The 15,912-nt window shown below is 42.8% G+C and overlaps 1 protein-coding gene and 1 non-coding gene across 2 annotated transcripts in view; both read left to right on the forward strand.

Moving 5' to 3' along the window:
• The window catches only part of NPSR1 (neuropeptide S receptor 1), a 149,143-nt gene that overhangs the window by 108,045 nt on the left and 25,186 nt on the right, over window positions 1–15,912 (forward strand). The window contains 1 exon segment of the mRNA XM_036101046.2: window positions 3,770–3,971. Within this exon segment, the coding sequence (XP_035956939.2) occupies window positions 3,770–3,971 (202 nt within the window).
• On the forward strand, window positions 12,682–12,787 carry LOC118541473 (U6 spliceosomal RNA). Its single transcript, XR_004920138.1, has one exon. It is a non-coding gene; the product is annotated as a U6 spliceosomal RNA (small nuclear RNA).

Here is a 15,912-nt window from a genome sequence, read left to right on the forward strand (position 1 = left end):
TATATATATATATCAACTCTTTAGCTCATGGCAAATATGAATAGTTCTAGGAGACACTGAAATATTATGAACAAGGTCCTAAATTATAGAAAAGGCAGCAATGAATATTATAGTGTTCTTTTAAAGCTGTAAAGCAATTTATTTCCTCATTACAAAATTAATAGAGGTTCGGTGGAGGGCACTTGCAAAATAATCATCTCCAATAGCTTTGGGGAAAGATGAAAACTTGGAAGTAGACATTAGCCATTTTCCCTTCCTCTCTGCCCAATCCCACTGCAGTGATGGAGGAAACATAGAAATAAAGGAGACGTGCAGCTGGGTGGGAGCCAAGGAAAGAAGCTGTCCAAGTACCAGAAAGTCACGGAATTCCCAGCACACAGGGAGCTGATTACACACGGAAGCCACACCCCCCAGGAAGGTGGCATGGCGGTGTAGGAGTTTTGGGGTGAGGTGGTAGGTGAGAACAGGGAACCCTATGCTAGAGTCACTCGGTGCTACAGCTCATCGGAATCTAAGGGCCCCCGTGAGGGGCAGGGCTTAGGGTTCACGCAACTGAACAAAGAGGAGGCAGCAGAAAGAGATTCCCCACCAGGCAGCACAGCCCCTCTATGGAGAACTGAGCTGACAGAAGCCACACGAAGTTACTCCTGGTCGAGCAGACACAGGGCGATGGAGACTAAATCAACGGAAGGCGGGGGCGGGGCGGAGGGCACATCTTACTGCTTGTTTACTGCTTTTTACTAACGTGGTAGTTTCCTCAGCCAGCAACTCCAGAGAAGCTGACATTTTAAGACTCTTTAGGATAAATAAATATGAGAATAATTAGGAAAACATCTATTCATAATGAAGAGAAATACGTAGTTCCAGGTACTAAAGCATAATATAAAACTTTGATAATTTAAGCAATATGATACTGAAACCAGAATAATGTACGTAAAGCATAGGGAATATCGAATCAGTTAGAAAAGAATGAATTAGTCAGTATAGGGTGTTAGTATAGTTGTCTAGCCATTTACAAAATATTAAATCTGCCATACTGCCACCAAGTAAATTCCAGCTGGATTGAAAAAGTAAAAATTTTAAACTTGAAAGGGTGTGGGTATGGGTAAAAGTTTTTATTTTTGTGAGGGAAAGCTCTTTCTGAGAATAACACCAAAAGCAAAATAAATGTAGTTTAAACTACATCAAAACTTTAAAACTCTTCATACAAATAATAAACGTTGTACACATACTTAAGCAAAATGACAAATAGAAAATATTTGTATACAACAGGCAAAGGGATAATATCCTTCTTCTAAAGAACTCTGGCAAAGAAATAAGAACGTACCAATTGAAAAAACGGGCAAAGAACAGGAGCAAGTTATTAAGAAACAAAGACAAATGAACGGATGATATATAGAAATGTTCTTTTTGACCACTAATTGAAGAAGTGCAAGATTGGACATTTGGATATGAAATCTTATCAATGAGATAACAAGAGGAAGAGGAAGGATCCTCTCAGTGTTGGGAGAGCATAAAGAAATAGGCTTGTCTGTACACTTCCAGTGGGAGCCATAAGCTGTAGACACTTTTGGAAGAAATTTAATAATATTTGCCAAAATCTGTTTCTCAGAGTTTATCCTAAGGCAACAGCACTGTAAAGAGATACACATAAATTATTTGTAATAATTGGAAACAATTTAAATAATAATAGGCTATTGATAAAATTAGAATTTAGTGTAACCATGGCAAAATATTTTCTATCAGTGCTTTTTAAATTACACTTCACACACTGGCCCTGGAGGACTCATTCTGTAGACCTGCTCCAGGACAGGTCTGGAAGCCTCTGGCTGTCACCCAGCCTCAACCTGAGCTACCCTGGCATTCTGCACTGGGCTCAAAGTACAATTATATTTGATGAAAGCCTTTTACTGCCTGAAAAAGTCTGAGTGCTGCTTGCATAGACGCAGACATGAAAAGGTGTCATAAAATTTTTTGACAAAGACTTTCTTGACATAAAGACAGTCATAAAAATTTTTTCCAGGGAAAAAATAAGGTTGAAAACCAGCATGTATATTATGTTCTCATTTTTTTAAAAGATTTTATTTATTTATTTGACAGAGAGAGACACAACGAGAGAGGGAACACAAGCAGGGGGAGGGGGAGAGGGAGAAGCAGGCTCTCTGCTGAGCAGGGAGCACGATGCGGGGCTCGATCCCAGGACCCTGGGATCATGACCCGAGCTGAAGGCAGACACCTAAGGACTGAGTCACCCAGGCGCCCCTATTACGTTCTCATTTTTATATGTGTAATCTATGTATTACATACGGATGTATTATCAAAATTTGGGCTGGCTATTTCTGGGTGGTGCCATCATGGACTCTTTTTCCTTCTTTTTGTTTATATTTCTGTAATTATCATGTGTAACTTTCATTATCAAAAACAAAGAAGGTATATATGATGCATGAAAGAGGGCTAAGACAGAAGTACAGAATTGGACAAGAGCAAATGGAAGAGGAAGTCTTCCTTTCTACGGGTGGGGGACACAGGCCACTTTGGAGATAACAGGAGACCACCCACCTAATACTGAAACTGCACTTCATCTGTTCCGTCCCTGAATGTTGAGCCCTGAGCAGTCACTCTTCATGACAGGTGGGCTCAGCTGGCCAAAGGGCCAACAGTCTTGTCACCGCTGTGTTTGCGGGCCACACACCTGTTGCGGAGGCCCCTGAGACTGGGGATTTCTCCCAGTGCAGCCCAGCACCAGTATGAGAAAAGTAATTCCAAGCATCTGCCCTGGGTGCACATTGGGGAAACATTTTTAGTACCTTGGTAGAATTAATTCTTTTTTTTTTATATTTTTTTATTAACAATAAAATGTATATATAATGTATTGTTTGTTTCAGGGGTACAAGTCTGTGATTCATCAGTCTTACACAATTCAGAGCGCTCACCATAGTATACACCCTCCCCAATGTCCATCACCCAGTCACCCCATCCTTCCCACGCCCCTCCACTCCAGCAACCCTCGCACAGTTTCATATTGTTTTAATCTGATTCTTTCCATGCCCATCTCTTTCAAAAGTGAATGCCTGTTAACCCATCCAGTGGAATCTGAGTGGAGCCCCGGAGTTGCAGATCACCCTTAAAAGTCCAGGCTCTAGGACCTACAGAGGGAGACAAAATTTGAATTTTAACCAGTGAAAGAAGGAGACCATGCATGAGCAGGATCTGTAGAAACCCAGTACGCATCTCATCGCTGTGGTTGAGAGGAAACATCCTCAGTTGCTCTCTAAATGCCAGACTGCTCTGTGTTTGTTTCCTCTCCCAAACACCCACAGCTTCTTTCCCACCCAAAACTTTCCTCTATTCCTTCAGGAAAAAACTCCCTTATATCCTCAACCACATGACGGTAGGTTCCCTCCACCTCCTGCCTCCTGAGATCCCTGGTTCTCTTAACATCTCAGAAGAGGATGCTTCTCTGCCTTCCTTCTGAGAACTTCAAGGCCTGGGGGTGGTATAGACATTTTCCTACTTCCCTGGACCCCTTCCAACCCATTTCTCCTCCGTTATTGCCTGTGCGCTGATCTGTTCCTTTGACGCTCATGCTATCAAACTAGATTACCTTCTACAATGTTCCTTCTCTGTCCGACCACATGGCCATGCCCCTAACCCACTGGAAAGGCAGACACCGTTCTCAGTCTCTCTTTCACCCTTCATACTGTCCCCATCTTGGGTGACTTTGATGTCTACATGGACAAATCATCCAATTTCTCTTTCCTTTGAGCAGAAAAGCAAGCCAAGGTCCTCATCGTGATTGCCTGGAGCCTCTCTTTCCTTTTCTCCATTCCCACCCTGATCATATTTGGGAAAAGGAAACTCTCTAATGGTGAAGTGCAGTGCTGGGTGTTATGGCCTGATGACTCCTACTGGACCCCGTACATGACCATCGTGGCCTTCCTGGTGTACTTCATCCCCCTGACAATCATCAGGTAAGAGGTCAACAGGCCAGACTCACACAGAGGCTTTCCTGGTTCACCAGCTCCTGCTCTCCTCCCCTACAAGGCCCCTCATTGTTCCTAGTGTCCTTAAGGGAAGTGGCCAGACCATAAGATTTCATCTAAAGCTACTATGTATTAAGCCCAACTTCTCCAAAGTAGAGTAAGGAGGAAGGAACTAATATTTTCTGAGCATGTATTATGGAGCAGGCATTGTGCTAAGTGGCTAACAATGATCCCAGTAACCCCGTTACAACTTTATAAAATAACCACCCTTGTCCCCATTTTATGTATGGTAAAACTCAGGTTCAGAGAGGTTAAGTAACCTGCCCAACATCACACAGGATTTAAACACAGGTTTTTCTGAGTTCATAGCCTGTTCTTTCTCCTTTTGCATGTAGTCTTTCAAATATAAGACATAGTACCAGTTTTAGAGATCTTATATGATAATTGAAATGATAGGCAAACTTGAAGCAAAACTGAGCAAAAAAGGCAATACACACAAAAAAATATGCTAGAAAGTGCATGCAGTGAGGTCAGGTAATGGCAGGGAACACTTCTTGGAAGCAACCATTGAAGGAGGGAAGAATTCAGGTAGGAGAAGGGAAAGGTGAGAAGGAAGCAGGTTTCCGGGTGACTGGGGGTCTGAGTAAGTGTGGCAACAGGGAAAGGACAGGCAGGCCATGCCAGTGGGAGAGGGAAGAAGTTGGCAATAAGCTATTTCTGGTGGGGTGAGCCTTGATTATAAAGGGCCTTAACAACCAAGCCATAGGATGCTCCCTTTGTCCCGCAGCCAATGGTGGCCACAGATGGTCTTTCAGCAGGAAGACCACAACTGCCTGGAAAGGCAGGGTCTCGCTTGTCATCGGCAGGATCTCCTCTGACAGCATGGCTCCGCCTGGGTGGATGGGGTGGGGGGTTGAGGGAGATACTGGCGTGTTGAGTGTTTGCATGGCCAGGCTGATCCTGCCCCTTCTGAGTGTCCTCAAGCCGGCCATGGTGTGTCCCATAATTTGTCCTGGATGAAGGAACATCAGCCTTTGGTTTCAGATAGTATAAATAATGCTGTGATAAAAATCCTTGTGTTTAAATTTATTCATGAGTCTCTGATTATTCCTTCAGAACTCATTCTACTGGTATTGCTAGATCAAAAATGATGCTCATTTTAGAATTTTGATGCATATTCATAAACTGCCCTACAGAAAAGGTGTATTCCTGCCAACAGCAAAAAAAGAGCTCTGAGTTTTCTTTCCCGGACCCAATGGAAGGTGGTATCATTTCTTTATGAAATCTTTGCCAAACATAGAGGTTTCAAAAAAGTATCTCATTGTTTTCACGCGCATTTCTTTAGTTATGTGTTAAGTGTATTAAATACGTTTCAAGTATTTTTCTGACATTATGGGACTCCTGTGTTCTTGCTCTGTGTTCATCTTTAGTCTCAAAAAATACCACAGCTGGAAAAATGTTATCCATCGCATAGGCCAGCCCCTGAATTTTTCACAAAAGTAGGCTTAGAGCTAAAAGGAGCAAAATGACTTGCTCTCCATCAGAGGTCGAGCTGGGCAGGAGAGGGATCCCATAGCCAGCCCAGCAGCCTTGCTGAGGCTGGAGATTGTCAGTCCTCTCTGCTGACTTGACAAATTGATGTCTACTTTATTTCCACGTACCGCCTCCTCTCCTCCAAGCTGAATTTGGGAGGAATCCTGGAGGAAAGATGAAGGTTAGACAAGCAGTCAAAGGTAAGTCATAGCATCGTCGGAAGGGGCACGTGGAGGAGGAGGGTGGCTAGTCGCAGGGGTGAGCATTTGGGGGGAAGCGGCTCCTGCCGTCCGTCACAGGCAACTGACGCATCGATTTCAGTGGGCAGCGTTTGTCCTTGTTCTCTCCTGATTGATTTCCCATCAGCTCATGAAATCAGTCCAAACCCCTGCTCAGCAGGGTGAATGCAGTATGTCAACCCCATGGCTCCCGATGCGCTGTCTGGCCAGATCCGTCATGTGGCTCTTTCCCTGTCCATAATCTTACCCCATCAATTCAAGCTGCTCCTTCCCATCAGGACCTCTCAGACTTGCCTACAGCCCAGCTTGTGTGTTCTTGTAGTGCCCTTGGAAAAAGCCAAGTATAATATGACGATGAAAGGGTTGATTTCAAAAGCTGCACTCAGCCTTCATCAAAGTACAGCCTTCTTAAATCCTGCCCGAGTTCCTTGCTCCCAGCTGTGGTAGAATGAGGAAGATTCAGAGTGACCTCCCCCCCGACCTCGAGCTTCCCTGAAGCATTTCCTATCTGTACAGTCATGACCTTCAGTCTTCTGTGGTCAGGCTCCTCCTGATGAAGAAAGAGCTCCTCTCTGGGGGATATGGCATCCTCCAGCCCTCTCAGCTCCTCCTCCCTCTTGACCTAAGACCAGGCCCAGGTGGAATCTTGTGAAGAATTTGTTTTCCAGCTAGCTCCTGGGATAACTTGCTACAATTTTATATCTCTCAGAGTTAAAGTTCATCTTTTTTCTTTTCTTTCTTTTTTTTTTTCTTAACCACATTTTGGACACTTGAAGTTGATTCTGTTGCTTATAGTTCTTTTAGGTAAAGTTAAACTCTTAATTCCAAGCTTAAGAAGACAAAAGAAACAAATTAGGTGTTCATTCACTTTATTAACTATGCCTCATGCCTCATTGTTCTTCAGGCATGATACACACCTACATATATATATATATATATATATATATATCTCCTTACCAAACTGATAGGCAAAAAATACATATATAGTTGTTTTAATTTGTATTTTTTTCATTACAGACGAGGTTGAAAAAATTTAAGATGTACATTATCATTTTTGTTTTTTAAATAAATTATTCATATTCTTTCAAATTTATTCAAATTTCTCTCAATTTTATTTTCTCTCTTCTTTATTTTTAAAGATACTCTTTGTATAATAAACTTTTCCTGTTTCCATATGTTGAGGGTATTTCCCTAGTTTGTCATTTGCCATTTGAGTATGGTTTTATTTTGCTTTTAGTTAATAAGACTGGCATAAATGTGAAAAGGGGAGACTGCATGAATACCAAAAATTAGAAATGAGAAAGTCAAATTCTTTAAAAAGTTAAAAGAATCATAGGAAAGCACTATGCAAAACTTTATATAAATGCATGTGGAAATACGAATGAAATGTATAAGGCTTCTCTATAATACACAGACCTTTCACATTGTAATGTATTCACATCTACTCATGCTTTTCTTTTCTTTTTTTTTTAAGATTTTATTTATTTATTTGACACAGAGAGAGAAACAGTGAGAGAGGGAACACAAGCAGGGGAGAGTGTGAGAGGGAGAAACAGGCTCCCCTCCTAGCAGGGAGCCCGATGCGGGGCTCGATCCCAGGATGCAGGGCTGGATCCCAGGATCTGAGCCAAAGGCAGACACTTAACGACTAAGCTACCCAGGCGCCCCTACTCATGCTTTTCTTTACATTGCTGCCTTCCATTTCTTTCTTAAGAAATTGCCCCTTGCACATGCTTATATCTACTTATTTAAGTTTTTATGATTTATTATTTTAGTTATTGGAAAATAATTTCAGTGTTGGGAGTACATTAAAAATGTCACTTTTTTTAAAAAGATTTATTTATTTGAGAGAGATGGAGAGAGCACAATTGGGAGGGGTAGAGGGAGAGAAAATCCCAAGCAGACTCTGCACCCCTAAAAATGTCACTTTATTTTTATTTTTAAAGATTTTATTTATTTATTTGACACAGAGAGAGAGAGATCACAAGCAGGAAGAGGGGCAGGCAAAGAGAGAGGGAGAAGCAGGCTCCCCACTGAGCACAGAGCCGGATGCGGGGCTCAATCCCAGGACCCTGGGATCATGACCTGAGCTGAAGGCAGCCGCTTAACCAACTGAGTCACCCAGGCACCCCTAAAAATATCACTTTAAAAACTGTATTTGATTTGGGGTGACTGGGTGGCTCAGTCAGTTAAGGGTCTGACTCTTGGTCTGGCTCAGGTCATGAACTCAGGGTCCTGGGATCAAGCCCTGCAATGGCTCCGCACTCAGCGCTGCTCGGGATTCTCTCTCCCTCTCCCTCTACCCCTCCTGTTCATGCTCTCTCTCTCTCAAATAAATAAATCTTTTTTAAAAAAGCATTTGATTCGATTTTCCAATTGCCCCAATACCATTTACTTTCGATGTTACATATGAATTCAAGATCTAACTTAAATCTACTTTTCTAATGCCAGGTCATTTGTCCCAACATCACTTACTGAATATTGAATAATCTATCTTTTCTACATGGTATGAAATGGCAATTCTAGCATATGCATATTTATATTCTAAATACTCTCATTGTCTCTGAACTTGTTAGTCTCTTCATTTTGTTTTTATTTTCTTCTTTCTCTATCATGAGACATACTCCTTATACAATAACCTTTTTCTTTTTTTATATGTTGCAAATATGTCCCTCGTTTGTCATTTGCTTCTTCATCTTGAATATGGTTTTATTTTCAGTTAATAGGAATTGTCATAATGAAGAAAGGAGAGAATACACAAATAACTAAGTTATTGGCTTTTCTGCCACTAATACACATTGTTTTGATTATTGTCACTTTATATACATATCATATCCCATAAGACGGATGTCCTGTCTTTCTCAAAGCTCCCCTGGCTATTTCAGGTGAGCTACTGATGCTCTCCCTTTCAGCTCCTACTCCAGGTATAACCAACAAGGGACACCCCTCACTCCTTTCATCCCTGTGCCTTTGTGCACATCATTCCTTATGCCCGAACACTCCTCCACACTCACCCTGCCTTGCTGCCCTGCTTCTGGCAACCCCGTTCACATTCTGCATGTCTCATGCCACATACCAACTCCACACGGAATGGCCACTGCTGGTCCTAGGCCAAGTAATGCCTCGGGTGTTCACCCAAAGCCTCCAAGCTCAGCTCGTCCTTGTCGCCATGAAGGCTTTGTGGTAGTGTCATCACCTGCTTGGATGGCTGTATCTCTTGAGTATAGAACTTTGTCTCTTCATTTCTGGATTCCAAATCTAGTACCTAATGCTCACTCTGTAAATGTTGGAGAGAATGAACAATGCAGGTCTGACCGATAAAGGGCACCATCACAGGACAGAGGTGCTGTGTCACTCTGATACACACACACCTAATACAGACATTTCTGGCTATTTAGAGCCTAGATCAGTTTCTGGCAGATGGTAGATCCTCCATATATGTGAAAGGGAAGAAGGAAGGGAGAAAGGAAAGAAGGGAGAGAAGAAGAAAGGCAGAGCGGGAGGGAAGAAGAGAGGAAGGAAGAGTTGTATTGTCTGGGGCAAACTCTCAGGAGAGCTGTGTATGAATAAAGACTTAGCTCTTCCATCATTAATTAAATCAGGCTCCCAGGACTTGAAACCATAGTGACTGACAATAAAGGCAATACACTGTTTTTCTGGGTCAATACAACTCCTGTTATTTCAAAATTTACTTGACATAAGTGTCTAACTGTTGCTGGGGAGGTTATTAGCCCTGGTGTAATTGCTTTACTTTAGCAGTGGTTATTTTCTTGTGACTTAATTGATTTCTCATTTTTCTATCATTTTTATCTCTGTGACATAAAGATGGAGGCATAAAAGATCCATGGCCAACAATTGCAAAGGAATAAGTGGAAAAAAGCGCATTTGTCATGGAGCATTGACTCGTGTTATATGAAAAAAAAAATCCACTTATTCTGCTTGGGGAATGGAGATCAGACTGTGGGAAAGTCCCATGCTAAGGTTGGTACAGCCCAGTAGAGTTCAAGGCCATGGTGTGTAAAAGGGTCCCAGGGGTCTGGCCAGCACTGTCTCTGGGCATGTGATCAAAGGTCAAGGAGAATGACCCATCGTATCAGCAAAGGAAGTGACATACCATATGGCGTTACCTGAGGGGTGGCAAGAGTTACCTTTTGGAAAAGCCATTCTCACTGATTTGCTAGGTTAAGGTAGATGTTTGTGATGGGATTTCCAATATCCATTCCACAGTAAGCCACTCATGGCAGCCCTTCCCCTCAGTATGTGAATGGTTTGGGAATGGCCACGTGACCAATTCTAGCCAATGAGATGTGAGGGAATGTCTTCTGAAGAGCTTTTGGAAAAGATTTCCCCATTCTTAGGAAACAAGTCCAAGAGAGGCCAGCTTCTCATCTTCTGGGTACTGCTTCTGGATATAGGTGTCCAGGATTGACACCTGGAACTGCTTCAGTCTGACTCAGGGAGACACCTACACTGAAAAGAAAAGAGAAAGGGATGGAAAGAATGCAGATTTCTCAAGTTCAGCTTTGACCCTTTGAAGTTGCAATTATGGGAGATAAGAAATATTCTGATTGCTTAGAATAATTTGAGTTGGAGTTTTCTGTAAGTTGCTACAAAAAAGATCCTGATACCCAACTGTCCATACTTGCTGTTTCCAGACATCAGTGAATTCATCTGAACTACCGAAGCCATCAGAGTGAACTCTTCTTCTAGGACCATTAGGAAATCTCAGTTATTTCAGTGGTACCAAGTGAGTTAGCAAAGGCATCCCTTTGACTTTCTCTGTCCTGGGAGCACATTAAACATGGCGCCAAAGGACTGTGTGTATCAGGACTCTCAGATTTTTTTTTAGTTTCTTAAGTATCAAGCTGTTTTTACATTTTCCCCCCAAAGTTAGTTCTGCCTTCATGTCTCCCAGAGCCCAACTACATACAGAGATACTATTCAGTCCCTGACCCCTTGCCTCTTCCCATATACCCATAGGGCACCCACCCTCTGTGAGACCCTGGACCTGGTAATGGGGATATGGAAATGACAAGACACACATGCTATCTGAATTTAAGAATAGTCCTGTATAATAGAGAAGGCAGCCAATTAAGGAAGGAGTTATAACACTGTGATGAGTGCTGTGGTAGGGTAAATAGAGAGCCCTAGGGGACCCACAGCGGGGATGCTAACCTGGTCTAGGAATCAAAGAAGGCATTCAGGAAATAACTAGAACCATATACAGCACGTATAACCCAATACATCCCCCAGAGGAGCTTGTGCGCCCTTCTTAACAAGGTTGTTAACAAGTTGGTTAACAGCCCTTGAAGTCAGAGGACCCATCCTCTAGGTGTGAACTCAGACAAATCACTGAATCTCGCAAACCTGAAGTCTGAGCCCCAGAACAAGTCAGGGCCCCTATTATATACTCTGTGTCACCCTACACTTTATCTTCGTAGAATTTGCTCCTTTATAAGCATATATTACTGTGTCCTCATTTTATTATTATCTATCTCCACAAATACAATGTGAGCTCCATGAGGGTTAGGACTCTGTATTTTCTGCCACAGTATCCACAATGGCTCATCAGGTGCCTGGGACAAAGTAAGTCCTCAAATACATATAATGAAATGAATTAATTAATAAGGAGAGAGACACTTTTGACTAGGGAGTGTCCTTAATACCCCTGCTAGAAGAGGAAAAAAAGGCCTTGTTCAGTGAAACACCAACTCCTCCTACCTGTCTTCCCTATGCTTCACCTCGAATGAGACCTTCAGAGCACAACTGGACACAATCCTCAGGCCCCATATGTGAAACAGAGATGGAGCCTGAGATCGCCTCTGGCTCTGAATGTCTATGGTTTCAAGATTGTAATGCATGAAGTCCCCAGCCTTGTGCTGAGTCCTGCAGGGGTGGAGCACTTACAGTTTGAGTGGAATGCTGTCTGTTGTGTCTCATAGGAAAAGCAAAGGTTTTGTTCTGTTTCCTGGACACTTCTTACACATAATGCGGAGCCAGGACTAAGGAACCAGGTTCAGGCATCCTCCTAAGGCAGTCCTGCAAGGTCTTTCTCTGCCTTGCCTCTCACTCTACCTCCATCATGAGCTGCCTCTATAAAGGAAATAAGAGAAAATGGGTCTGTGTCTGGATAGTCTCCCATAAAATCAAGAACTTAGCCAGCCAATTACAGATAAGCGATATTTTCTTCAATCTGGATGATCTTTCAGTTTTCAGATTTCTGAGAAGCTTGAAGAAAAGCTTCATTTGTTGGGAGAATGGAAATAGGTCGAAGACATGGAAGAAGTTAAAACAAGAGAGTGGAGATGCTATTCTCTAGCTCTGTTTCTGAGAATGGGCTATGTGTAGGTCTGCTGATCTTTAGGACATGACCACCACAGACAAGACTCAGTGTAACTGGTGTTATACCAGCATGGAGGCCCCAAGGAAGTGGGAGCTAGTTATCATTGAGGAACAGGGACAGCTTAGAAAGGTTTCATAGCTAAGTGATATATGAAGAGTGGGTTTAAAAATGCATTTCAGCAAGACAGCAAAGCAGACACAGAGAGATGAAAGGCACTGGAACTCAGATTCACCCAAAGTCAACCACATATGAAGCATGGAGTCAAGGTTAGTTTTGTCAGCCTGCTCCTGTTGGCCACCCCTGTTGCTGATATGGAGAAAGGTCATTGGGAGACGGTGGGGTGGAGGGAAGCAGGATGATGATGGTAAAGGTGAGGAAGGCAGAGGCAGATTGTGGGAGGTTTGGATGCCCTGCGTAAGAGCCTGGATGTCATCTTGTAGGAAAGTGGAGACTCTGGGGGGTTTTAAGCCAGAGAATTACTCTGTGTCCTAGGGCTCCACCTTGATGGCAGCATGGGCATTCAAGATAGCAGCTGAGTAGAGGCATTAGAAGATCACAATAATCAGGCAAGAGGTCATAAGGGGTGCTCGTTTGGGGAGCACACATACTGAAATTGGAATCATACAGAGATTAGTATGGCCCCATATGAGGATGATATGAACATTCATGAAGCCTTCTTGAATACTTTTAATGGGTACTAAGCTTCAGTTGGGGAAGATGAAAAATGGAAGAATGGAAATGGATGGTGAAGATGGTTATGCAACAATGTGAATGTACTTCATGCTGCCAAACCATGCACTTAAAAATAGTTAAAATGGTAAATTTTGTTATGTTTGTTTTACCACAATAAAAAAACCCTATCAAAATATTAAAAAAAAAAAAAAGAGTTTGTAAGGATCTGGACTGATGCTGAGGAGCAGGAATGGAGAAGAAAGAACAAATCATGGAAACATTTTGAAGGGACAGACCATAAAACCTGCTGATGAAAGAAACAAGGAAGAAGGGAGGCGGAGCAAGATGGCGGAGGAGTAGGAGACCTGGATTTCGTCTCCTCTCAGGAATTCAGCTGGATAGGGATCAAACCATTCTGAACACCTACAAACTCAACAGGAGATCAAAGAAAAGAAGAGCAACAACTCTCTGAACAGAAAAGCGACCACTTTCTGGAAGGTAGGACGCGCGGAGAAGTGAATCCGAGGCGATATTCGGGAGGATAGACAGCGGGGGAGGGGCCTCCGTCGGCCGCTTCTGGCAAGTGATAGAGCCACGGAGCACAAAGTCGGAACTTTTAGAAGTCTGCTCCGCTGAGGGACGTCACTCTGGTGGCGAAGTGGGGGGTGGAACCCTCGCGGGACAGTGTGGTCTCAGGACCCTCGGGGTCACAGAAAGACCGGGGGTGCCTGAGTGCGGCAGAGCTCCCAGGTATCGGAGCAGGGAAGCCGGCTGCAGAGACGGAGCCCAGGCGCGGGCTCTCAGCTCGGGGTTGTCATAGACCGTGATCCGCGGCACAGTCGGGCCACTGCTCCTCCAGCAGGGACCCAACAAGCGGCAGATCCGGGGAGACTCACCTTCTTCCCCCGGGAGGAGAGGTGCGGGAGCGCACCGCGGGGATCTGCGGGGTTTGGAGACTCCACCCGGGGTCGGGTGCCAGATAGAAAGGCGCGGTCACAGGCCGGTGAGCACGGAGTGTGGCCGGAGACGGGAGAGACGGGAGTGACTGACGGCTTTTCTCTGGGGGCTCGCTGAGGAGCGGGACCCCGAGTTCTCGGCTCCGCCGGGGCGGAGACTGGGAGGCCACCATTTTCACTCTCCGCCTCCAAAGCTGTAGGGAGAGCTTGCAGGGAACAAAAGCTCCGGAGAGCAAACCCGAGCGGATTACTTAGCCCGGACCGGCAAGGGCGGGGCAATTTTGCCTCCGGCAAAGACATTTCGGAACCACGGCAACAGGCCCCTCCCCCAGAAGATCAGCGAGAACAGCCAGCCAAGACCAAGTTTACCGATCAATGAGAACGGCAGAACTCCAGCGCTAGGGAAATACTGCACAGAATTCATGGCTTTTTTACCATGATTCTTTAGTCTTTCAAAGTTAATTATTTTTTTAACTGTCTTTTTTTCTTTTTTCCTTTTTTCTTTTTTTTTGAATTTTTCTTTTTCCCTTTTTCAACCAACATCTTATCAATCCCTTTTTTAAAAAAAAAAAAACATTTTTATTTTTCATTTTTAAAGTCATATTCTATCCCTTCATAGTAGTTACCCGTATTTTTGGCATATATATATAAGTTGTTCTCTCTTTAAAATCTTGAGATAGTTTCTTCTAACAGATCAAAATATACTCTAAATCTCTAGTGTATGGTTTTTTTCTACTCCCCTGCCTGATCACATTCTCTCCCTTTTTTCTTTCTTTCTTTTTTTTTTTTTTAATCCTCTTCTTTCTTTTTTCAAACAACTTATCAAATCCTTTTTAAAAATTTTTTATAATTTCCATCTTTACAGTCATATCCCATCCCTTCATCATATCAACCCTTATTTTTGTACATATATAAGTTTTTCTTTCTTTAAAATTTTGGGAGGGACTTTCTTTTAACAGACCAAAATACACCCAAAATCTAGTGTGTGGCACTGATCTATAATCCAGCCTGATCATATTTGATCACATTCTGTTTTTGTTTTGTTTTGTTTTGTTCTGCTTTTGTTTGATTTTATCTTTATCTTTTTCTTTTTTCTTTTTTTCTTTCCTTTTCTTTTTTCTCTCTTTCCCTTTCTTTTCCCACTGCTTCAGGTCTTTTCTGATTTGTTTAGAGTATATTTTCTGGGGACGGTGTTACCCTGCTAGCATTTTGTTCTCTCATTAATCTATTCTCCTCTGCACAAAATGACAAGACGGAAGAAATCACCTCAACAAAAAGAACAAGAGGTAGTACCGACTGCCAGGGACCTACTCAATACGGACATTAGTACGATGTCAGATCTAGAGTTCAGAATCATCACTTTAAAGATACTAGCTGGGCTTGAAAAAAACATGGAAGTTATTAGAGAAACCCTTTCTGGAGAAGTAAAAGAACTAAAATCGAACCAAGTAGAAATCAAAAAGGCTATCAATGAGGTGCAATCAAATATGGGGGCGCTAACTGCTAGGATAAATGAGGCAGAAGAAAGAATCAGTGAGATAGAAGACCAAATGATGGAAAATAAAGAAGCTGAGAAAAAGAGAGATAAACAACTACTGGATCACGAGGGCAGAATTCGAGAGATAAACGATACCATAAGACGAAACAACATTAGAATAATTGGGATCCCAGAAGAAGAAGAAAGAGAGAGAGGTGCAGAAGGTATAATGGAGCAAATTATAGCAGAGAACTTCCCTAATTTGGGGAAGGAAACAGGCATCAAAATCCAGGAAGCACAGAGAACCCCTCTCAAAATCAATAAAAATAGGTCAACACCCCGACATCTAATAGTAAAACTTACGAGTCTCAGAGACAAAGAGAAAATCCTGAAAGCAGCTCGGGAGAAGAGATATGTAACCTACAATGGTAGAAACATTAGATTGGCAACAGACTTATCCACAGAGACCTGGCAGGCCAGAAAGGACTGGCAGGACATATTCAGAGCACTAAATGAGAAAAATATGCAGCCAAGAATACTATAACCAGCTAGGCTGTCATTGAAAATTGAAGGAGAGATAAAAAGCTTCCAGGACAAACAAAAACTAAAGGAATTTGCAAACACGAAACCAGCCCTACAACAAATATTGAAAGGGGTCCTCTAAGCAAAGAGAGAGCCTAAAAGCAACATAGACCAGAAAGGAACACAA

Source organism: Halichoerus grypus, chromosome 12 (genome assembly GCF_964656455.1).
Source record: "Halichoerus grypus chromosome 12, mHalGry1.hap1.1, whole genome shotgun sequence".
Lineage (NCBI taxonomy): Eukaryota > Metazoa > Chordata > Mammalia > Carnivora > Phocidae > Halichoerus > Halichoerus grypus.